General features: G+C 34.0%; 1 protein-coding gene across 3 annotated transcripts in view; it reads left to right on the top strand.

Moving 5' to 3' along the window:
* The window catches only part of ANKRD28 (ankyrin repeat domain 28), a 153,007-nt gene that overhangs the window by 101,804 nt on the left and 25,839 nt on the right, over positions 1 to 25,364 (top strand). For all 3 annotated transcript variants that reach the window (XM_016140229.2, XM_016140232.2, XM_016140231.2), the window contains exons 7-14: positions 793 to 935; positions 3,642 to 3,854; positions 11,018 to 11,096; positions 11,922 to 12,036; positions 15,328 to 15,410; positions 16,407 to 16,470; positions 17,901 to 17,969; positions 20,039 to 20,179. In XM_016140229.2, coding sequence (XP_015995715.2) covers positions 793 to 935; positions 3,642 to 3,854; positions 11,018 to 11,096; positions 11,922 to 12,036; positions 15,328 to 15,410; positions 16,407 to 16,470; positions 17,901 to 17,969; positions 20,039 to 20,179 — 907 coding nt within the window. The remainder of the gene's footprint in view (positions 1 to 792; positions 936 to 3,641; positions 3,855 to 11,017; positions 11,097 to 11,921; positions 12,037 to 15,327; positions 15,411 to 16,406; positions 16,471 to 17,900; positions 17,970 to 20,038; positions 20,180 to 25,364) is intronic.

The following is a 25,364-nucleotide window of genomic DNA, read 5'->3' as shown; positions in this document are numbered from 1 at the left end:
ACTAGTTTTGACCAATGAACTAAAAGCAACATCACCTCTGGGCCAGAGCATTTAATTACTGATGTGAGACTCTGCTGTCTATTCCCCCTTCTGTCACAGTGACCAGCCACATTCAACATGGTGTCGGCTGCATAAACCTGAGTCCTTGAATGACTGAGCAGAGCCCTGTTGCCAAGCTATTACAGTGTTAATGAGAAATAAAACAATAATTATTTAAGCCATTGAGATTGGGGAGTTGATTATTAACCACAGCACATATAATCTAGCCTATTCAGATTGATACAAGGTGAACAATAAGCCAAGTTTGTTAAGGACATCTGGTGGAAATACTAGAGGAAAAGAGATTTTTAGCTCCATGTTCTAAAGACCTAAACATTTTCAAGAAACAAACCTAAGTCACTCCCAGATTTCCAAGTAGAAGATTACACGAAGGCAGAGAAACATAAACTGTTTTATATTAGACATATAAAGCTAACTTCAGAACTTGAAAATGCATTAAAACAACCTTGAAAACAATAAGATCTAGGCAAAAGGAGGGTTATAGGTTGCAGGGTTATCACTGGATAAAATTATCAAATGTATATTTTCAATTATTACCTCTGTCACCATTGATCAAAATTATCCCGAATTCTTTTTTTTCTTCTTCCCTCCTCTCTCTGGTTATAACATGATTTCTTAGTAACTTGTCATGCATTATCTAGTTAATAGGCATTTTTAAAGATGTTTAGGATTATATTTTCTATTTACCATGTGTTCATCTGTTCATTTTTTTCTTCGTAAACACATTTTCAGGTCACATTGAAGTAGTGAAATTACTTGTGGCACATGGAGCTGAAGTAACATGCAAGGATAAGAAGTCTTATACACCTCTTCATGCTGCAGCCTCTAGTGGAATGATCAGCGTAGTCAAGTACCTTCTAGATCTTGGAGTTGATGTAGGTATATGGACTGAGCAGTATAAAAGAATGGAGCATTTTATATGTTGTGATTTCATCGTTGGCAGAAGTTATTTCAAATTTAAAAGATTATTTCACACAATAATGTTTTTGTCTTTTAAGCAGATATTTATAATGCACCAATATTTGATCAAGACATGTAATTAGTCAAAGTGTATTAAGAGGAAAAATGCGTTTCAAAGGTGAATGATTGATTGACAGAAGTTTTTCTTCTTCATCATATTGTAGGCCCTACAGCTCCATTTCAGCTGTGGAAACTAACATATCAGACACACTTGCATTATTTTTCCTAAGTGGCTAAGTTATTATTAGTCTTATTTCCCCAGTTAGTCTGATATTCCCTTTAAATTACTATAGCAGTTCACATTACAGGATATTGGCAAGAGCTAGGCAGGATAACTAGAGACTCTTGCCCATCACCTCTTAAGTGTTCCTTAGTATATAAGGAACACTGGTTAGGAGTGGTTGCTGCTTTATGTGAATATATTTGGTTCCTGAACTGAGATAGCTAAGGATACCTGTAGTGTTCACAGGCCATCCTTTAAGCACAGGTACTTTATACCCACTTTTAGTATATTTACTCTTATTTACGGTTGCGACAAAATTTGGTATAAAACAGAATAAAAGCAAATTAGAAGGAGAAAGGTTAAGGCTCTGCTAGATGCAGTTTAGATCAGCTACAAAAAAAGAGAGAGAGAGAGAGAGAGAGAGAAAGGTAGGTGGTGGTCTCGTTGGACAAAGAACACATGGCAGAACTGTAGGAGTGAATAGACTTTTAATTTAAAGACTGTGCGACGACTTTGCCTAAAGCAACCAAGTCGTTATTAAAAGCCTGGGGATCTCAAGAAATTGGAAAAATCTAAACACATTGTCAGATATGATCTCTGAGAGTACAAATGGATAAGTTTTATTTCAACTCAACAGTTTCTATAGCTCTGTTTCAACACAATAACATAATGCTTTTAACAGCCGCTCACCTAGATAAATAAGAGAGCCTTATTTCTGATCACCGTTTTGGGTCCATTCTGGTGCGGTTTTTTAAACTGTATTGACAGTACAATAACATTTGTAAACCTGGGACAGAGTATTCTTTGAAATTAGTGTTCAGACTCAGAGCCATTTAGTGACATGTGGGCTCCAATTGCACGATTTATTAGTTTCCCAGGGCTGCCATCACAAATTACCTTAAAGTGAGTGACTTAAAACAAATTTAATCTCTCAAAGTTCTGGATGCTCTGAGAGAGAATCTATTCCATGTCTCCTACCTTTTGGTGATAAAATCAAGGTACTCTGACTAAAGTTGTTGCTTTTTCACTTCTGCCAATTTCTGTTACTAAGGATCTGAGAAGATAAAATGTTAAGTAAAGTTGTGGTAAGTTGGGGACAACTATAAGGTTAGAGAGCACAGCCTCCAAGACTACCTATTACTTGACCAATTCCAAGTTTGAAGGGTTTTCCAAAACTACCTTCAGGTTTCATAATTCACTAAAATCAATCAAACTCACTAAAAGCTATTATGTTTACAGTTAGGTTTATTACACGGAAAAGATACAAATTAAGATTAGCCAAAGGAAAAGACACTTAGGGTAGAGTCCAGGAGTATTCTGAACAGAAAGCATTCCGTTGGCCTCTCCCTGTGGAATTAGGACTCCCTACCCTCCCAGCATCAATGTGTGACAATACACCCATGGTACTGCCAACCAGGAAGACTCATCTGAGCTTTGTTTTCAGAGTTTTTATTGGAGCTCCATTACATAAGCATGATTGATTGATCAGTTGCCCACAAGGTTGATTTTGCTCTCCAAGTCAATTGATACCAAGAGACCCAAAGTTGCCACCCTAAATCACATAGTTGGTTTATGTGGTATGGTCAGCCCTTATCCTAAGACAATCAGCTGTGACTAATCCTACTCCAAGATCCCTCCAGCTCCCTCCTAAAATAAGGACACTCCTATCAGGTATACCATAGATTACCTCCCAAAAGGCAGGGTCAGAGGCCAAACATCTTTTTTTAGGCAAAGATCCGATTCTTTACCACACAGAAGTCATGTAGACTTGCCATTTTATTAGATCTAGAAAAACTTGAGCTGCATGAATTATTTCTCAATATTGAGCATATTCTTTTGAGCACATTCATTTTAGTAAAATGTCAACCTGTAAGGCTTGAAAATATTTAGAGCCCAAGTTTAATGCATAAATAAATTAAATAAATAGAAAAAGATGCTACTCTTTTTTAAAATCCTGATCTCCATTACCAGCTTCGTTGCTGTAAGTGAAAAGGCTGAAAATATGCATGTTTTTCAAAAAAGTCAGAATTTTCAGTTCATGTTCATTTTTCATGTTTCTTAGAGTTAATTCTATAATTGTCCCTTACCTAGGAGGCTTTTGGAAATACGTTATTTTAGCTTTTATTGTCCTAAAATATCTCTCTTGAAATTACTCAGTTTTGTCATGAAGTAGGTGTTGTACAAGGGAATTATATCTGAATGTACAAAATCCATTTGATACCAAAAGCTGTTTTTAATGTTCAGTATTTTAAAAGAACTTTAGAATTATAAACCTATCTGTGTACTTATTTGTGTCTCTCACTTTAATAATTTGATTTTAATCACAATGTTGCTAAAATAGCTCACCACAATGATAATTAGCAAAACTACATTAACACTGACATTTTTCTCCCAATAGATGAATGAACCAAATGCCTATGGAAATACACCTCTTCACGTAGCCTGCTATAATGGACAAGATGTAGTAGTGAATGAACTTATAGACTGTGGTGCTAATGTAAATCAAAAGAATGAAAAAGGATTTACTCCTTTGCACTTTGCTGCTGCATCAACACATGGAGCATTGTGTTTAGAACTTCTAGTAGGCAATGGGGCTGATGTCAATATGAAGGTATGAAATAAAATCAGAATCCATATGTAGTATTTGAAGGTCACTATTTAAAACAATATCAGTAATGAATATTATGCAACAAAAAGGAACAAATTACTGATAGTCTTTAAAATATGTTGAGTGAAGCCTTACACAAGAATATGTACACTATTTCCATTTATATAAGGTACTAGAACAGATGAAATTCTGTTTATTTGGGGTTCCAGAGTCTATATTTGGGGGAAAAACATCTGTTGCCTCTGGGAGACGGGATTGCTGAAAAGGGGGGCCTAGGGCAACTTTCTGGGATGATGGTGATGGTCTGTATTTTTGACAGACTTTGTGTTATATAAATAAACATCCAAAGAGTTCAGAGATAATCCATAGTGATGGGGCTGCAGCCAGCTTTGGAAAGCATCCCATAATCGGATGATGGGTGGATGGGTGGGTGATGATGCATATATAGTAAAATGTTAGAGTAGAATCTTGGTAGTGTATGGTTAACTGTGATATTCTTTCATATTTTGTGCTTTGAAAAATTTCACAGTGTTAGAAAAATTAAAAGACCAAAAGATCAGTCTGTTACATATAAGGAATTTGGGTTTTTCGGTCACAATCACTTTTTGGGTTTTGATCATAATCACTTTCAAGAATGAACATTTGAATTTTAGAAACATGTGGAAGTTCTGGAGCCAAAATAAATGTACCTTCACTGTGTAAGTCTGTGAAAAAGCACATGCAATCACAATTTTGAACATCATTACTTTATAATGTGTAATCATAATTTTAGATTTTTCAAGATGTTTTCACTGTTTTCTTCTGTATTAATTTATCAATTCATTCTTTAATCACTTGCCAGACCATATCTTGTAGTATGAAGGAAAAAAAAACACAAACAAAATTGAACCATTTAGGATTAGTAAAAACATTAAAGCTTAAAATGTAGTTTTCATAGGTTTAATTACATGAGATTTCAGCTCCTTTTTTAGATAGGATGAGCCAATATCTTTCAAACTGATAGAGAAAGGAGTCTATTTCCTTATCTCTAATTTTAGAGAAGGCCTTAATGATATCACTGATCCACTCTGACAGCTGTAGCAGCAGCAGGTCCATCTATAATTAGGTCATTGCTGTAAATTACCCACTCCCAGCTAAAGGACAAAATTTATACATATCACACCTAAGGAAGGAAAGGGCATAAGGTATTTCATAAAGAAACCCACCCCTATTATGCTTACAATTAAAATGTCTCTCTTCCCCCCCCCATGCTTTATAGAAATATAATTGACAGTCGCTCATATTTACACTGTACAATTCAATGAGTTTTTTAAAAAATTATATTTGGCATATAATAATATACCCAGTTGCAGTTGTATAACGTAATGATTAAACCTCAATTAATGGCCCAACTAAATCTTGTACCCCTCTTCCCCCTTACATATTTATTACAACATTGTTGACTTTTCTTTATGCTACACTTTATTATCTCTATGTCTATTTTGTAACTATCCATTTGTACTACTTAATCCCTTCGCCATTTTTCGCCATCCTCTCCAACCACCCCCCCACCTAGTAGCCATCAAAATATTTTCTACAAGCTTGTTTCCATTTTTGTTGTTATTGTTTATTTTATTCTTTAGATTCTGCATGTACGTGATATCACGTGGTATTTGTCCTTATCTGATTTACTTCATTTAGCACAATACCCTCTATGTCCATCAAAGCAAAATCTTTTTCCATCCCCTTTTAGTCTGTATGTCTTTTAATCTGAAATGACTCTCTTGTAGGCAGCATATGTGGGGATCTTATTTTCTTATCCATTCAGCCACCCTATTTTTTGGTTGGAGCACTTCATTCTTTTCCATTTGAAGTAGTTATTGATAGATATGTAGTTATTACCATTTTTATTCATGATTTGAATGTATGTGTTTTCTTAAAGAACTTCCTCCAACATTTTCTGTAATAGTGGCTTGGCAATGATAAATTCCTTTAGCTTATTTTTGTCTGGGAAGCTCTTTCTCTGTCCTTCAGCTCTAAATGATAGTTTTGCTGGGTAGAGTATTCTTGGTAGTAGATCCTGGATTTTCATTAGTTTAAATATTTTGTGCCAAGCCCTTCTGTCCTGCAAAGTTTCTGTTGAGAAATCAGCTGCCAGTCTTAATGGGTACTCCCTTACAGGTAACTGCTTTTCTCTTTCTGCTTTTAAGATTCTGTCATTGTATTTAACTTTTGGCATTTTAGTTATGATGTGTTTTGGTGTGGGCCTCTTTGGGTTCCTTTTTCTTTGGACTCTGAGCTTCCTGGTGTTGTAAGTCTATTTTCCATACCAGGTTAGGGAAGTTTTCCATCATTATTTCTTCAAATAGTTTTTCCACTTCTTGTTCTTCCTCTCCTCCTTCAGGTACCCCTAGTATACAGATGTTTTTACACTTAGTGTTGTCCCAAAGACTCCTTAAATTATTATTATATCCTTAGCTTCTTTTTATTGCTGTTCTGATTGAGCGTCCTTGGCTTCCCTGTCCTTTATATCAGTGATTAAAGCCTATTCTTTATCTACTCTGTTAAATTCCCTCTAATAAACTCTTCATCTCAGATAATGTGTTCTTCATTTCTGTCTGGTTCCCTTTTATAATTTCCATTTTTATGTTTGTTATCGCTTTGTTAAAGTTCTCACTGAGTTCATCTCTCCCACTAAGTTCATTGAGTATCTTTATAACCAGTGTTTTGAACTCTGCATCTTTTAGATTGCTTGACTCCATTCTTTCGGGATATCTATTCTGTTCGTTCATATGGTTTCTGCTTCTTTGTCTTCCCATTTAGCTGCCTTTCTGTGTCTGTTTCTATGTACCAATCAAAGCTCATAAGTCTCCCAGTCTTTCAGCATGGCTTTGTGTAGTAGGTGTCCAGAGGCACAGTCAGGAGAGGGGCTCAGCTGCAGGCCAAGTGTAGCCCCAGCCTGTGCCCCTCTGGGGACACCTGTTAAGATTCAGGAAGCAATCTAAAGGTGCTGTGCTTATAGTTACCTCAAGAAACCACACTAGAAACCAAGGTCAGCTGCCATCAGTGTGGGTCTTGGAGCTTGCTCTGCAAGTTGCACAGGATTTACCAAGGACACAACTGGTTGTGGCTTGGGTGGGGCCATGAGTTGGGGGAGGCGGAGTTTCAGGGAATCCTCTGGGTGGAGTGACCTTCTGTTATCCAGTTGGGATGACATCTCAGCACCAAGACCCCCACATTGGGAGTGGAGGAGGGCTCAAGAGAGGAACAGTGGATATCTCCAGCACTTCTGCTGAGGAGATAGACTTGGCTCCAGCCCTCGCTCTGATAGCTCAGCCTAGTAGGGCTTGTTCATCTAGACCCCAGGTGACTCTGCTTGCTGTTTTCCATGTTTCCATCACAACTCTGATGTGGTCTTAAGAGCAGATGAACAAAGCCTTTATCATCTACGCCATTTTTTCTGAGAGAGCCTAAAATGTCTCATTTAAGTATATTTAAAGCTTTCTGTTCTCAAATTACCTACTAACATTTTTAATAGTTGAAATAATTACTAAAAAGTTATTGATAATATTTTAATTGCTTATTTTAATATTAAGAATTCCTGCTTTTTGGATAATCAAGGCCCAGAAAAATATTGAAACTCTTGTAGGAGTAGGAGAATATGTTACTTGTTTCCTCAAAGGCCTGGTAATATTTTTTAATGAAGATTAGACTATTTCAAAAATAGAATTTTGAAATAATTTTAATATTCCTCAAAATAAAAGATTACAACTAAATATTTTTAATCTCTATGAGACCTGTTTATGATGAAATGACTAGCTAAGATCATCTGTATGTGTTAAATATTCAGTATCATGGAATGAGGGAGGCTTACCTATATTAACTGTTACACATTTTTTAGTTTATATGAGTTGTCCTTAAAAGTTAAAAATTAGACTTTTTATGCAGTGCCATTTAAACATGAATATTTTGTATAATTAGATGATAATGAATCCTGTGATTCCTGTGTCAGTGCTTGAATATCTGACTCCTGTACCTGCGATTTATTTTTAATTCTATATTTTCTTTTTAAATGTAGGAATAAGAATTAGTCCTACAAAAGGGTCACTTAATAATGCTCAGACCCATGGTCTTATTTGAAGTTACCTCCTTAATGATTTAGAAAATTCAGCAATGGATTTTACACATAACAAGGGAATTTTTTAACAAAGCAAGTAATATATAGTTAAGTAGATTTGAAGGCAACAGCCTATGATGTTGATTTTAAAACAGATTTCACAAAAAGTTGCCTTAATCTTGCCTAAGGATGTGTGACATCCAGTTTGTATGCAGTTGTCCAATTATCTTGTTGCCAGTTTGCACTGGAACACGTTCCCCATGTGGTTAATGATTTCTAAGGTGCTTTCCAGCTCTGAAATAGTATAAAAATTGTTGATAGCTGTGAGCTTTCAATAAGAATGTACAGTAAGTCCTCGTTTAATGTTGTTAATAGGTTCAGCGATTTTAAGTGAAATGCATAATGAAAATAGTTTTACTGTAAGCTAATTGATATAAGCAAAAGTTCTGTGGCATCTCGTCAATATTATAATGCAACAGCGTTATTTGAGGGCCTGCTATATATTCAAGAATATATCTTCATTCCTAATACCTGTGTTTCCTATATTAGTCAGATCAGTTCTTATCAAATTGCTGCTTAACTAAGGAGCTAAGGCTTTGACACTTGCCTTACATTAAAAATTACATTTGTTAACCCTTATGTTCTTATCAAATCATCTCTTTCTCTTTGCTTCATCTTTTTCTCTTATTCCGTTCTCCAGTTTTATGTTTCTGCCCTTAAGTTGCAGATGACTAGAAATTGGAATGTGAATTTAGTTTTATAATTATTCCGTTTATGAATTTTTAAATTGTTTGTCCTACAGAGTACTTACTACACAGAGGGAAAATGAATGGAATTTAAAGCAATATAGGTCTGGTTTTTATAACCTTGGTTAACATGATCCCTGCTGCATTGATTGTAGCACTTACATACATACCTTTTCCCACCCCACCCTGTTCTTCTTTAAGAGTAAATTTTGGTCAGATAAACTAAATACCCCAAACACTTGATTTAAAATGTAAACCTAAAAAGCACTGTGATATGTATAGCTTTGTTGTCGTTGTTGCTATTTTGTGGCACCTGTGAAAGAAACTCTTAGAATTTTGATGAATCTTTTTTGTTGTTGTTTAAAACTTCTGATTTGATACTAAAATGAATTAAGGTGGCTTAAAAAAAAAAAAACCTGCCCATCGTCTCCTCAGTTCAAAGAAAAATAAATATGCTTTCCTCCCTCCTAACATGTCTGAGGTGGACTTTTTACTTGGTAATCTGGTTCTCTTTTTTCCTTTATTATATCTAGGATACTTTTTATGACCACTATGTAGAAAGTACAAATGTTAATATCTATTGCTATCTATATGCTTATAGTAAAGGACTTGACCACTTATTAAAGCTATGAGACCTGATTTTGTTACTTAACCCTAGAGCCTTAAAACAGAGATAATGGTACCTATCTCATAGGGTAATAAAGAGTAGATTACTAGTATATATGAAGTATTTTTAAACTGTGTCTGGAATGAAGCACTTACTGTATAAGTGTCAGCTATAATTATATCTTTCAAATTTACCATTTTATGGTAAAATGTCAAATTTGGTAAAATTAATGTCAGATTTTACCATTTTAATATTTACTATGTTACAAACTCAAATTTTTATTACAGTTTAGTTTTTGTCTGTAGGTAAAAAATTAACAAAAATCAAGTTACGTCATAGAGAGGATATTTTTGAAAAGACACTACAAACTGAGATCCCTTTATTAAAATGTTTTTGTGCGCTTTTTTTCCTATTTAAAAGAAAAACAGCTGGTACATAACTAAAAATACCACATAGAAATAATAGTTTGTAGCATAACAGACACTAGTGTGTTAAATTGATGTTTTACGAAAATGATTATATTTATTCTGTACAACAGACCTATTAGGTATTACATTCATTTTCAACTGAGGAAGTGAAGGCTCAGGCAAGTTCTCTAAAATCTTGCTATGGGAAGTAACAGCTGCGATTCATGCTCAGGTTATTATAACTCTAGAGCCTGACCTAGCTTGTTTCCTTGCTTGTTTTTTTTTCTACCTCTTGTTGCACACAGTGCCTCCAAAAGATTAAAGATTCTTTAAGATAACTTGTCATTTGGATGGTTTGTTTGCTTGAAAAAATTAATATAAAAGTATATAATCAAATACCTAGATAGGTATTTATGAAGTTAGTCTAACAGTCCATTATTAATGACAAGAGTTTCTTAAGGAGATCCGCATAATGCAATTTTAGTATAATCTTTTGACACTTGCAACATTTCAATTTTGAATGTATACACAGTAGGTATGTTGAATTTTGCTGACAGATTAGGAATTTCAAATTTCCTTTGTGAGGGTCACATGTATGTTTTGATTAATAAAAGAATTTTAGAGAATAAAAGACTTTAAATTTACCTAACTCAGAATAAAAGATGTCACCTAATTCAGGCATTGTTTTTCTTCATATTTGAAACTCCTTTAGAATTTCAGAATTTTAAATATACGCATATATGTACTATTTTAAGTAATTTGAGAAAATAGCTAGTAATAGTTATTACAAATAATTATTACAACAATATATCAAGTTTTTTTAAGGGAATTGTAGTAGCTGAAGTTCATTCTGACATTCACTTTTCCTTGGTCTAGGAAGGATTCAGTATTTCTTAGAATGAAAGAATTGTAGCAATGTGAAATTTTTGAAATGTGAGAAGCACATCCTGTCTGTACCACTCCCAACTGTGTGAACTTAGTTGAGTCATTTAATATCCTCATGCTTCACTTTCCCCACTATGATATGTTACAGGAAGGGTACTAAGATTATACTGTACATACCATACAGAGCTTTTTTATAAACTGTGTAAGCATTGTCTTTTTTAAATATCTGTCATTTATGATATACATGCTAACAAAATTAGTTTAAGTTTGAGAAGTTGCTTTACCTCTATAGTCTTTAGTTAAACTTAATGCTTGAGTAATAGTTGTACAAAATAAAGATGCAAGAGGATATTCAAAATAAAACTAAAGATTACATATTATGGACATAACAGTAATTTTACATTTCTTTTGTTTGATTATTTCAGAGCAAAGATGGGAAAACTCCACTGCACATGACTGCCCTCCACGGTAGATTCTCCAGATCACAAACCATTATCCAGAGTGGTAAAAAGTATTTCTGTTTGTTTTTTTTCTTAAATGTAGTAAAAACATCCACAAAATAAGTGGTATTGAAGCATTGTCATAACAGTCTATATATTAATATTTGATATCAGATGTCATGAAAATTAAATAATAATATAAAATGCCATGTATATGTATGTTTCATAATTGTTTTTTTTTATTTTTCCCTCTGGATTATAAATATAATTTCTCTAACAGTGTTGGTTTTTTAAAAACACTGCAGTTTGTATTATGTATTAAGAAAACTTATGCAAATATCTTTCTCCTTTGAATAGTATAAATAATTTTTAGCATTTTCATTTATTTTCTGAACTTATATTCTTTAGTATTTGAGTTAATACTAGGCACGCTATACTTTTAAATAAAAAGAACTTTTAAGCGCATTACTTTAAAGCAATGTTTCCCAAACCATGTTCCAAGCAACTGTTTGTTAGAAGTCCTCAAGATAATAGCTATTACAGTTTTGCAGGGGAAAAGTAGGAATAAATTCATGATGAATAATTTGTGAAGCATTGCACACAACCTTCTTGACACATGAAGTATGTCTATATTAAAGCTTTGAAAAGTCTTGCCCTAAAGAAATGTGTCTTAATTTTGTTTTAATGCAGAGGTTTCCAAACTTAGAGGACCCCAGAACATATAAAACTAACTCCAGTGCCTGGCCCAATAAATGTACTGTGATTCAAGTCTAGTTAAATTGCTGAATCAGTTAGTTTGTGCTTGACTAGCACTTTATCTTACTTTTTATGTAATTGATTTGACTTGATCTTTATATAGTCCAGACTGATAGTATGTGCTTTATTGCAGGAGCTGTAATCGACTGTGAGGATAAGAATGGAAACACCCCTTTGCACATAGCAGCAAGGTACGGCCATGAGCTGCTAATCAACACTCTTATTACAAGTGGTGCTGACACTGCAAAGTAAGTACTTACCAAGGTGTTGATAGCTGTAACAAGGGAAACACAGAAGGAAGCGAGCTGCAGTTTCCTAGATAGTTTAATTATTATGGTCTATTTATTTTTAATCTAAAAGTAAATAAAAGGCCTGAAAAAGTTTATATACCAACTACTTTTTCGTTTTCATCCAGGTAATACTATCAATAGATAATGGTTTTCAGACTTTGTGCTACAGAGCTTAGGGATTCATTCCTAAGCCCTCTACTTTGGTCGGAACAGCTCATTTTTATCTACTTTATATGTTAAAATTTCCACGTAAGATTTTGTTTAAAAGATAGGTTCTTTTGCATGCTCTGCACAAGTAAACACCCTAGTTAAATAGATGTTTATCATGCCAATGTATGTTGTTGTGATTCTGTTACATTTGTATATTCATTAATATGTTTTAAGCCTTCAAACTTTCTATAAATGGTATGCTTCTGTATACTTATTTTTTCTTTTTATATTAAGTTGTCGATTTAGCATGTAAATATAAATTTGGACTTTTTTAAAATTTCTACAAGTATCTCTAGTTCGTTCATTTTGTAAAATTTAATTATTATGTAAATACTTCTGGGGGCTGAGGGGAATGGCGTAGATAATAGAGGCTCTGTTCATTCCTTTGGCAACCAAATCAAAGTTGTGACAGAAACAAGGAGCAGCAGCAAGGAAAAATCTGGAATCTAGATGAACAAGCCATACAACTAGGGAGAAATCTAAGAAATCATCCTGCAACAGCAGAAGGTAGGATGGAGCCAAGACACGGGGCTGCCTGGTCTCAATCGGCTGAGTAAGATGCAGGAGGTGGCGGCAGATGCCTCTTAAAGGGGCCGTGTCCAGGAGCAGATTTTCGTGGTGAAGGACCTGCTCGATCTGAGCACTGGTGCTGATTCGGCTGCATGCAGGGGCATTAGGGACTTAAAGGGAGACATTGTTGGAGTGAGGGCCCAGGCGAGACTCCCTGGGTACAGAAGTGCCAGCAGTATCCATTGTTCCCTATCGAGCCCTCCTTCCTCCCAGTGCGTGGACACAGTGCCACCAAAGCCCAGACATCATAAACTGGCCTTGGTTTCTGGTATGGCCTTTTGAGGCAACTATAAGCACAGTATCTGTGGATTGCTTGCTGGATCTTAACAGGTAGCCCCAGAGAGGCAGAGGCTTGGGCTTAATTTGGCCTGCAGCTGGACCCCCCTCAGGACTATACCACTAGACACCTACTTCACAAATCCACACTAATAAGACTAGGAGACTTAGGAGCTTTGCTTACTACATAGAAACAGACACGGAAAGGCAGCCAGAATGGGAAGAGAAGAAGCAGAAACCGTATGAAAAAACAGAATAGAGATCCAGAAATAATGGAGTCAAGTAATCTAACAGATGCAGAGTCAAAACACTGGTTATAAAGATGCTCAATTAACTTTTGGGAAATGTAGATAAATGTAGTGAGAACTTCAGCAAAGAGGTAAAAAACATAAAAATGGAAATGGAAATTATAAAATGGAACCAGTCTGAAATGAAGAACACATTATCTGAGATAAGAAGTATATTAAATGGAATAAACAAAGTGAATAAATAAGAGGATCAAATGACCTATATAGAGAATGGGAAAGCTAAGGACACTCAATCAGAATGGCAAGAAAAAAGAAGCCAAGACTATAATAATAATTTAAGGAGCCTATGGGACACTATTAAAGGTAAAAATATTCATCTCATCACCATACCTGAAGGAAAACAAGATGTTGAACAGCTGTTTGAAGAAATAATGATGGAAAACTTCCCTAACGTGGTGAAGGACATAGACATACAACCCCAGGAAGCTCAGAGAATCCCCAAAACCAAGAATGCAAAGAGACTCACACCAAGACACTTCATAATTAAAATGCCAAAGGTTAAATACAAAGAGAGAATCTTAAAAGCAGCAAGAGGAAAGCAGATAGTTAACCTACAAGGGAGCACCCATAAAACTGGCAGCTGATTTTTCAAAACAAATTATGTAGGACAGAAGGACTTGGCACAAAATATTCAATGTGATGAAGACCCAGAGTATACAACCAAGAATAATATGTCCAGCAAAGCTGTCATTTAGAGTTGAAAGATAGAGAAAGAGCTTTCCAGACAAAAATAAGCTAAAAAAATTTACCAAAACCAAACCCATATTACAGGAAATGTTGAAGGGACTTCTTTAAGAAGAAAAAACATGTAGCAAAAACAGGAATAAAGAATGGTAACAACTACATTCCTATCAATAAGTACCTTAAATGGAAAAGAATCAAGTGCTCCATCTAAAAGAGTGGATGATTAGGTAAGAAAACAAGACCCCCTACATGCTGCCTATAAGAAACTCACTTCAGATTAAAAGACACATACAGACTACAAGGAAGGAGATGGAAAAAGATATTGCCTTGATGAACCTAGAAGGTATTTAAGTCAAACAGAGAAAAATACCATATGATTTCACTTATATCTGGAGTCTGAGGAGCAAAAAGAACAAGTTAATCAAAAACAGACTTACAAATATAATGGACAGTTTAGTGATGGACAGAGGGGAGAGGGTTGGGTGGCTGGGTGAATGGGGCGAAGGATTAAAGAAGTACAAATTAGTTGTTGATAGATGGTCACGGGGATGGGGAACATGGCATAGGGAATGCAATTAGCATTAATGTTTTGGCTAGGTGGAGGGCCAGGGGAGGGAGGGAGCACTTGGGGGATCATTTTATTAACTATATAGATGTCTAACCAATATACTGTATACTTGAAACTAATTAAAATAAATAAATTTTTTTAAAAAATTCTTTATTCTTATTTACAAACAGGTTGCTACCAATTTTTTACTACTATAAAACTTATAGCAGTGAACATTCTTAACATTTTGTCTTGTAGTAATGATTCTCAATGATGAGGTGTGGGGGAATACATTTCATTCTCTGGATTAGAGACATTTTTGGTTGTCATAATTTGGAGGAGGAGGGTGTTACCGGCGTATAGTGTAGGTAGAGCCATGGGCACTGCTGAACATCCTTCATGCACAGAATGTCCCCTCCACACACATACATCGAAATTCATAATGACAATAGTGGTGAGGTTGAAAACCCTACTCTCTTTGCGGAAAATTGCTGGATAAGTTATGCCCACTTTCAACCTTTTGCCCAATTGCTCTCCAAAGTGTTAGAGATTTTGACTCATCTGTCTTTTTTACTTTATGTAGTTTCTTTTAATTTATTTAAATGGTTGTAATTTTCTTGTATTGTAATGAGGATAGTGTCCTGTTTACTTTAGGCGTGGCATACATGGAATGTTCCCCCTCCATCTGGCAGCCTTAAGTGGGTTTTCGGATTGCTGTAGGAAACTTCTTTCTTCTGGTAAGTGGAACCTTCACAGACTGATTCTCTTGTTTTTTGCCTCCCCAACGCACCCACCCTCATTTTAATGCAATTTTTTTTTTATTCTGCTCTTTCAGAATTACATATATTTTATAGATATCTCCAAGTGTGAATCATTTATTAATCCCTCTTAGATGATGTTGGGTCCTTTAATTTTAAGATTCGATTTTCTCTTCTGCTCTGGAAGGGTTTTATTTTTCAATCGGTGATTACCTTCTCTCAGTTGGGGAATGGGATGTGGAATATTTCTAGAGCAGCTTCTGTTTATTGAATGGTAGTCTTGGATTGTCCCTTTATGTCTAGAAGCAAAATATCTTCATTTGCATGCTTCCTTTTTAAGAGCCGATAGCCATCCTACAATATCTTCTAGGTTTGTGAAGTTATTTATTTCATATTTAATTACTATTTTAAAATACCATAATCATAGTCTATTTGAAACGAAACAGGGTCAACAGCTTTCTGTAAATGTTTCTATAAAATCGTGGCCCTTATTAAGTGCATAGGATTACTAAATATATATAAGATTTAATTGATTTTAAATGATATTCTGTTTCTTGGTTTTAAAAAAGTTGAACACATTTTGTGTATTAATACTAGTGATTGCTGAAAGAATTATTAATACTCGTGATGGCTGAAAGGAAAATTGTAGTGAAAACTAACATTGTGAGACACTTCTGAGTTTTTCTTAAATGGTATTTTTTGAGTGAGTTAATTTTGTTTTGAGTTTTTAAGGTGTGTGTGTTCACAAGTATTTACATAGCCATTTATCTATGAAAGAGAATTCAAAAATCTTTTAGCATTGGTAATAAGTCACAGATAACAAAACACCTATGGCTTTTTAAAAAAATTTGATGCCCATTTGTATTCATAATTTTGTTTGAGATTGGGTTGTGTGACTCTCGACATTTCTTGACATAATACTTTATATAAAGTAATATATCTATAATAGTATATAAGATGTATTCATTTCTGTAGGATTTGATGTAGATACCCCAGATGATTTTGGCAGGACCTGTCTACACGCAGCTGCAGCTGGAGGGTAAGTTAACAGAATTTTTAATATTTTAAGAGAAGGGTAAGCTGGCTGTGGCAGTTTTTCTCTTATTTTTGTTTCTCTTTATTAGTGCCAGGTAAGCACAAAATAGAAAACAAAACATAACAGGAATGGTTTGGAAGAAGAAAGTCCAGAATGGTAGAAATTGATTTTTTAATCCTCTTCCACCTAAGCTGTGAGTGGGAGAGAACAAACCTACAAAAGGAAGTATGGCTTAAAAAAAAAAAAAAAAGTATTGCTTTCTGTAAGAGAAAATCATTCCTGGATAAATAAAAACATGTATTTCCTCAAGTGAGAGCATTAAAACATTAGGACTGTTCTAGGTAATGTTAATATTCCTTGAGAAGGTGTTTGGGGTTTTTAAATCATAATTTCAGGAGAAAAAAATGTTGGGAGCCTATTTTTGCCGTCCCTCTCTATTCAGGACTAATATATAGGAATGGAAATTTTGACATTGGAATATTTTGGACAAAGTTTTAAATATTACCACTATGGGAAACTAAGCAAGTGGTTTGAACAAACTCCCACTAAAACTCTTGGTCTTTGAAGTATGCTGCTAATCTAATGCTTCTGGTGCTTTAGATCCTACATCTATGATGAGCCATTGAATTCATGATGACTTATCAAAAGGACATTTGCCAGAATTTTATTCCTAATAATAATTCCTTACAAACTACTGGTGATTTCAGAGGACAAATGTGTTGAACCAAGGCTACTACTAGGTCAGTCTCAGCTGTTGAGATGGATTATGAACGTGTGACTGGGTCCTCTTGTTCTTTCAAAGTCACCAAAGGACCTTCCAATTAAAACCTAGCTTTCCTGTTACTTGCCTGCAAAGTGAAAGACAAGAGACAACACGAATGTCTGATTGCTTTGGCAGTTACAGTTTTCATTGTAACATAGTAAGTTAATGTTCAGGTTTATAAAAATTAAATTACAGAAATAACCGTACTCTCCTACAGTTTTAACCAAGGATATATCTAAGTAATCAGCATGTATAGGAGAAGATAAGAGAAAGCTGACTTGGGAAATTATCTGTTTTCAGGTTTAATTTTTTTTAACCCATTTTTATTTAATTTAGTATTAAAAACCACTTAAGTTTAAAGCATTCAATTATAAGCATGTTGCTCAAAGTTTGTTTTAAAGATTCCTAAAAACTTTGGTACTCTTTTACAGATATGAACTTCCTTTTAAGTAGTGACAACATGATTCATTTGTTATTTCTTATCAGCATGCCAATATGTATTTATATTGCTTTTAAATTCCAGATGAGATGAATTTTAATATTTTTCATAAAATATAAACCATGTCATTTTATTCTCTTTACTCTCATTTGAAAACATCCTTTTATACTTATTTAAACCTACCAATTTCATTACAAACTACTGACGAGTCTTCTATTTTTCCCTGGATAGGAATTTGGAGTGCCTAAACCTTCTGCTGAATACTGGTGCAGACTTCAACAAAAAGGACAAATTTGGGAGGTAGGGTGTGATAGAGTTCCTCCACAGAGCCTAATTAATGTTATTTACTTAATGACCTGCTTGACCTAACTGGCTTCTGAGAATTAACAATTCAGCATGTTTTGCCTTGTGATCATGATTTATCTAGAGGCCCAAGTAAATCAATGACTTCCAAATATTCATTCTCACCCACAGCCTTCTTCCACCTGGACCCCTGCCACAGCCCCAAGCTATCAGCCACACTTTACCTTACAAGCACCTCCAAGCCTCTTGATATTATTCTTCCTCCTCTTCCCATAATTATAGCCATGGAAATGTAAATCCCCATGGTACCTTCAAGAAATAAACTCAGAAGACCTAGAACTCAGTAGTATAGTTCTCCTTTCTTCTAAGTCACTCTTTTATCAGAGACTATAGTACCCATAGTTGGTTATGGAGCACTAGAAAGGGGGAAGAAATTGGTTACAAATATATGTGTAATTTTTTTTCTCTTTTCCTATAACTTCCACATACACCTATACACATACCAACACCCCCTGAGTAAGATATACAGGAAGGCACCTGTGAAATGACAGTCTCTGTGTAGTCAGCCAATGTTCATCCTCACTGTTTAACCCCAGGCCTCATTGTTACTAGCATTCGTGGTAGTAGTGCTTAAAGCAACCATTGTCTAATAAGTAACTTAAAGAATTGACCCAGAGTTTGTTAAAACCATATAAGAAAGAATTTCAGTTTGAATTGGTTGGAAAAGTAGAGATGGCAGTACGAGCAAAATTGTGTATGTCAAGAGTTTGAGAATTTTATCAAGGTGTATATGACAAAGAAGGGTGGGAATGTCAGAAGGAAATGTGATTTGGTCAGTGCAGAAGTTAATAGAATTATGTATGGTGAGGAATTAGAAATGCATATAAGAAAAGAAAAAATGACAATCTGATTTCATAATTACTTTGAAGAACAGACTGCTCTCTTAAGCCTGATAATAGAAGGAACTAATGACCTACAAAATCAAAAATCACTTTGTTTGACTTTGGCATACAGTATCGTTATAGCTGATTAGTTTTTATAATTATACTTTAATCCATCTTTTATTAGTTTATTCTTAGTACTTGAAGCATTCTATACCGCAAATAGCAGAGAGGGCTTTTGAAGCATATTCTGAGTTTAGAAGCTTGAGAATAATTCAGGGTTAATGGCATCTTTAAAAGTACTATACTAAACAGTTATCCAATAAAGTAAAATAATGTTTTACTGTCATTTCATTAAGTGTATGTTTTAGAAAAAAAAATTAAACCATGAACACTCTGGACTAAATTTTACCTTCACCTTTCCGGGCTTTTTGGTTTTATTTTGTTGTTTTTTATTTAATGAAAGGTCATGAAATCATAGTTTTGTAATCCAATGACAGGGACTCCTCAATTGTTCCATTTCAATATCCAGTGTTTAGAAATTAAAACCTAACACTTCTGAATAGTGAACAGTCTTCAAAACTATGCAGTTTTTGCTTGAGAAATCTGATCTTACCTTGCAGCTCTATCGTACAGTTGATATATCTGAGCATTCTTTTTAATGTTCCTATATTTCTCTTACCTTTTATTCTTCTACTAACATATGAACATAAGCTGCTACTCTGTACTGTGGAACATTTTTTTCATCAGTTTATATAATGTTTCATTGAATTATATAATGATAATAACCATTACAATGGGAATAAACAGCTTAGAATCAAATAGGACTGACTCTCCATAAATATTAACCAATAACTGTTTGTTAGTATAGCGTAAGCTTTGTTAAAAGTTTCCAAGTTTCTGACCAGAATGCAAAAAGTATCTGTATTTCATTCAAAACACTGGAATTGTACTGTCTGGGAACCCTGAAATCATTTAACTGTGTTTGTGATTTCCTATTTTTTCAGAGGTTCTCTGCCACCTTACTTTTCTCCTTGTTTTCTGTCTCGACCTTCAAAAGACTTAGTTTATGGCAGAAATCAATCTCAAGTATAAATATAGTATTTGTGAAGAGTCAAGTATGCTCCTGTATACTCCTCTATGTCTTGTCTTTTTCTTTTTTTTATATTAACTTGGGTATAAAAGATCCCCACTGCACTATGCTGCTGCCAACTGCAATTACCAGTGCCTGTTTGCTCTTGTGGGATCAGGAGCAAGTGTGAATGACCTTGATGAAAGAGGATGCACACCCCTGCACTATGCAGCTACATCAGACACAGATGGCAAGTAAGTATCATGTGGTGAGAATGAAGGATTATCATTCCTATAAACCAGCATCTTCCATATGGATGGCTACTTTATGGCAAATTTATATTTCTCTTTTTGTACTTTTTGTTGTTGATTATCTTCTCTAAGTCTCATAAATTAGCTTCATAATTATTCCTGAATCAGAGTTATTCCTTTCTATTTCTATTCAACAATTTTCCTGTTGACTGATCAGGTAGAAGAAAGATAAAGATCTCTCATTCTCCTTGCCAAAAGCACATCTTAATATCACCTCCAATTTTTTCCATCTGACTTAGAGGTAGCAGCCTTGCATGTAGGGAAAGGGAAAGAAAGAGAAAGAGAAACATGCTATCAGAAGATTGCGCAGAGATTGGAATAGCAGTATCCTTCAGACAGGTCATATTTGCAAGGAATCCTTGTAAATTGGTATCCAAAAAGGGAGTAATTGAACTTGCAGAATCTGGCAGGTAATTGGTAGTAAATATTGCTTAAATAAGTAAACTGGATAACAGAGTAAGTAAATGTTGGTCAAGAATGACTAAATGAGAGATATATAAGTTCATAATTAATATTCACCTAAAGTTGATCAGACCCATTTATAGTACCTTAATGTATATTGCCTTTTTGAAAGAAAATAAACTTGTTGGAGACAGAGAAGAGATCTTTGGTGTCTGTGGTCAGTAAAGAGTGAAAATACCTTTAGGAAAAACAAATAATGGTTTCTGGGGAAAGATTTTATAAAATATACTTCAAGGAAATTGCAGTTAAGATAGAACTATTCATTTATCTTTAGTATTTACTTTTGCCCTCAAAATAAAAAGCATAATATAGTACCTCAACATATATTGCATTCTTGAAAGAAAATAAACTCATTGGAGACAGAGAAGAGATTTGCAATGTCTGTGACATGTAACACTTTATTGTGTTGGATTATTTGCTAAAATTCTAATGTTGACGGCACTAGTAAAATGTATTTTCTGTTGTTGATAGGAATATATCACTTTATATAATTTCATATATACCAGGAGATTTAGATAAAGATAGATTTTGGGAGAAGGTAAATTATTTGAAGTATGTTTTTTTTAAAAAAATCTATGATATAAGAGTTTATAAATCAGAAAATATTTTTATAAACTTGGGTAAGTAGATTATCTTCTGATTTATAAATTTTGTAAATTCGGGATTTTATTTCTAGATTGTTTTACCTAAATAAGTTATACCTAAATGACTATTGTCACCATTGATAGTCTTTTATCACTATTCCCACAGGCTAGATATTAGGTGTTGCCTAGCATGATCTACATAAACTTCACTGAGAGATCTTTTTCACTCACACTCAGACCCACACATTATCCTATGGATGGTCTGCCCTTAGACAATTACATTAAATGTGAATTCTTATGCAAAAACAAAAGAATAACAATGTTCAATCCATACTGTTTCAGATTTGTGGTTTTATTTTAAGCCAGTCTACTTTTTCTATTGAAGTATACTGGTACTAAAGTGATTATATCCTTAGTTTTCTCACTTAATATAACTGTTTTGAGCAATAAGTTAGTGATATTTATTGTTTAAACACTTAATTCTCAGTATTTACACCAAGCAGCCTGATAGATATTCTAGATAGAACATGAGCTTTGGGGTCCAAAAGACCCAGTTAAATTTGAGGGTGTCCATATTATACCTCTTTGAGCCTGAGCAAGTAATTACTAAGCAAAAGGTGCTTTATCTGTAAAATTAGAATGAAACCTACCTGTTAGAATTGTGAAGAACACTAAATGAGATTGCTTGTATAAAGAATCTAACACCGTTTTTTGGAGCCTCTGTTTCTTATCTTTAAAGTATCAATCCCAGAAGTCCTGTCTAATGCTATCATTTATTAACTCAGTGATTTGTTCCCTGGAAACCTTTTGGAAGCTATAAACCCCAGTAATTATTTTAGGATACCATCCTTTCGATAAGTGATTATTTTGGAGGCTTAAATAGCATTAAAACATTGATTTATTTTTCTAAATTCCAAGAATTTAATCCCAAGAATAGGTTGAGTAATAAGAAAATCTGACATAATTAATTCATACTTTGCCAAAGTAAGAGTGAAATGTTTTCTAAATGAAGAAATAAACTCCCCATGGCTTCAAATTGCTATTATTCAGTAATGCATGTTTGGGAGTTTATTTTTTTTTTTCATGATTGTTTACTAATTTCCTGTGAGCATCCCAAGGGAAAGTTGTTTATATTTTGGAATGTGTCCCTCACAGTCTAAACAAAGTTAAAGACCTAATATATGCCTTTCTGTGACCTTTTCTATATTCATATAATTATATGTAAATGTTTATGATATATTTCAGTGAGATCTACCTTTTTGGTAATAGTTGACATTTTCACAAAAATGAGATTATATTTTGACTTCTAATAGCGTATGTTTTTGTCTGTTTTGAACTTTATATAAAGGGAATCATAAAATTTAGAAGTTTTATAATCCTTTGATATGTTCCTAAGTATTTGATATTTTTATTGCCAGAATAAATTATCTTTAAATTTTCGTTTGTTGTGGTATAGAGAAATATATTTGACTTTTGTATAATACTTTACATTCAGCAGCCATGTTAAACTGATTTTGTCTAGGTATAAAATACAACATTGGGATTGATACTGGCTCTGCCACTTGTGGGACCTGGGATGAGCTACTTAACCTCTCAGTGCCTGGTTTTCCTGTGAAATGGGAATAATAATCTGGTCTAAAATCATATAGCTTATGACGTATAAAATATCTGAGTTGCTTAAAATAGTATCTGACACAAAATCTCCTGTAAGGAATAATTTTTTTAAAACCATGCCATGTGTGTGTGTGTGTGTGCACGCGTGCGAGAGAGAGAGAGAGAGCGAGCGAGAGAGCGAACAGACACTATTGTACACCAGGATGAGGGAGAGTAGAAGAAGAAGAGCCTCTTGTGAAAATGCCGCATCCACTGCCCTTGGCTGAGTGGTCCTGACACATGGGTTTGAATCAGTCTGAACTTGTACTAGAACCAAAAGTGTTAAAAGTTCATGAGTGGTAGGGGAAGAGTAGGAGAAATTTACATAGGGTGAAATGCACTCTGATTTAAATATGTGCTTAATTGGGATAAGAATACTTAATTTTATGTAGTAAATGAAAATAACAAAATATGTTAATAGTATAGTTTATTACTAACTTAGCTATTGAGCCATAAATATTCCTCCAGATTTTGCATACCTAGTTTATTTTAGGGGAAGGAGAGAAATTTTAGAAAATCTTCCTTTCATAATTTTCTGAGTTTTCTAATATGAGTATATGCTAACTTACAGTCAGGAAAAAAAATAGAATAGACTGTCTCCCTTCCACTTTCTATGCAAATTAAAAGTGAGGTCAGGATTTTCAAGATCAAGTAATTTTGTGATTCAGTATTTTATAAGTACCTAGCATAAGGTATCACTCTAACTCATTAACTCCTGTTGTAAAGTGTTTGGTAGCATGGTAAGAACACTGGAGAAAAGAAGGCCTGAGGTCTAATGCTTTGCCGTATTCTAGCCACAAGATTTGGAACAAGTCATTTAATTTTTCTCACCGTCAGTAATTTTTTCATTTGTTACAGATAATGCTTATTTCACAAAGTAGTTATGAAAATTCATATTACCAGAATCTAAAAGGCTTACCAGTAGAAGGAATTTTATTGCTATAAATCAACTGTTAGTATTTGTTATAGACCAATCATCTGAGTAACAGGAATGTAAAAAAATTAAATAATGTGACTACTAAAAAACTACTGCCTGTATAAGAGTTAAATTATTTCTGATCATTCAATGCTGTATACTTGGAACTAGTCACTGTAAATAACGCTTTGAGACATGCTCTCCTGCTTCAGAAAGTAAACGTGGACTTACCTACTTGTCTTGCTTTCCTTAAATAAATCTTTTTTTCAGTACTCATGTATCAGCAAGTTGTCTTAAAATAGTTGCATGGATAGAAGTTGTTTGTATTCAAATCTTAGTAAGGAGAACTGTTTCTGTTTTATCACTCGCATCTAGAGAAATTGATTAAAGATAAAAAGATATTCCCTTGAGTGAAATGTTTGTGCCTGTAAAGCAGTGAGACTGTCCTCGAGCCCTGCAGGTCTTTTCTCCATCCCACTGAGTATTGACTTCTGAGTTGGGCACCTAGGATAACTGTACACAGAGTTTACACAAAGCTTCAAGTGCCCTCAGAATTAGTTTATGAACACCAGAAAACACCAGTCTTGTTACTTTAGAGTCAGATTTGGGTTTGGGGTTTTTTTTTAAATCATAATGATAACCAGTTCACCATGTTTGTCTAATAATTTTAGTTATACATAAATACCAAAATCCCGCTTAAAAAGATGAACATTTACTACTATTATAATATAGATTCTGTAAGTAATTCTTAAGAAATCTAAAGGATTTAAAGCAATTTAGCATTAAAGAATAAGGGCTGGCATTGAAAAGGATGGTCCTCATTCATATATATATATATGTGTATATATATATATGATACTGAAAATCAATTACATTGCTTCAGAGTTTCTTTTTATTTGTATATATAACTTCAGTATGCTTTTGGAAACTTGAATTTTTAACAAGAAGTATTCGATTGTAGCTTTTCCTCCTAGTAGTAGAATTCATATTTAGTTAGGCATACTGCAATATTAGACAAATTATCACTGAATAATTATGGACTTATAATTTGAGCGATAGAATTTAGGCTATTTAGTTGGATTCCTGCATCCATATATCAAATGAATAAACAGAATCCATTTCACTATAAAGATGAAATGATGAAAAGTTTGAGCTGGTATCAGACTAGTTCTAGAGACAAATCTTAATTTCTAATGTAGTGCTCTTTTTTTTTTTTTTTTTTGCTACAGTAACAATAAAATTTACTAAAATTATAACAACTTATGAACTGTTTAAAATTATTTTCTAGCACAGGAATGAAATGTTTTTCCCATGAGAAGGTCTTTCTTGTTACCTACATACCACTTTTACACTGTTTACACACTTCTCTATCTTCCAATTCAACATCATTGAATTCTGACCTTAGTTTTGTGCGATTTCTTTTTTTTTTGCATCTTTTTTTTTGAGCTTCCTAATGAGATATACTTAACTCGCTATGTGTTCCAGATAGATAAGCAGTAATATTTGCCAGTGT

This window comes from Rousettus aegyptiacus, unplaced genomic scaffold, assembly GCF_014176215.1.
Source record: "Rousettus aegyptiacus isolate mRouAeg1 unplaced genomic scaffold, mRouAeg1.p scaffold_m13_p_4, whole genome shotgun sequence".
Taxonomy (NCBI): Eukaryota; Metazoa; Chordata; class Mammalia; order Chiroptera; family Pteropodidae; genus Rousettus; species Rousettus aegyptiacus.
This window is presented reverse-complemented; position numbering and strand designations above follow the sequence as displayed.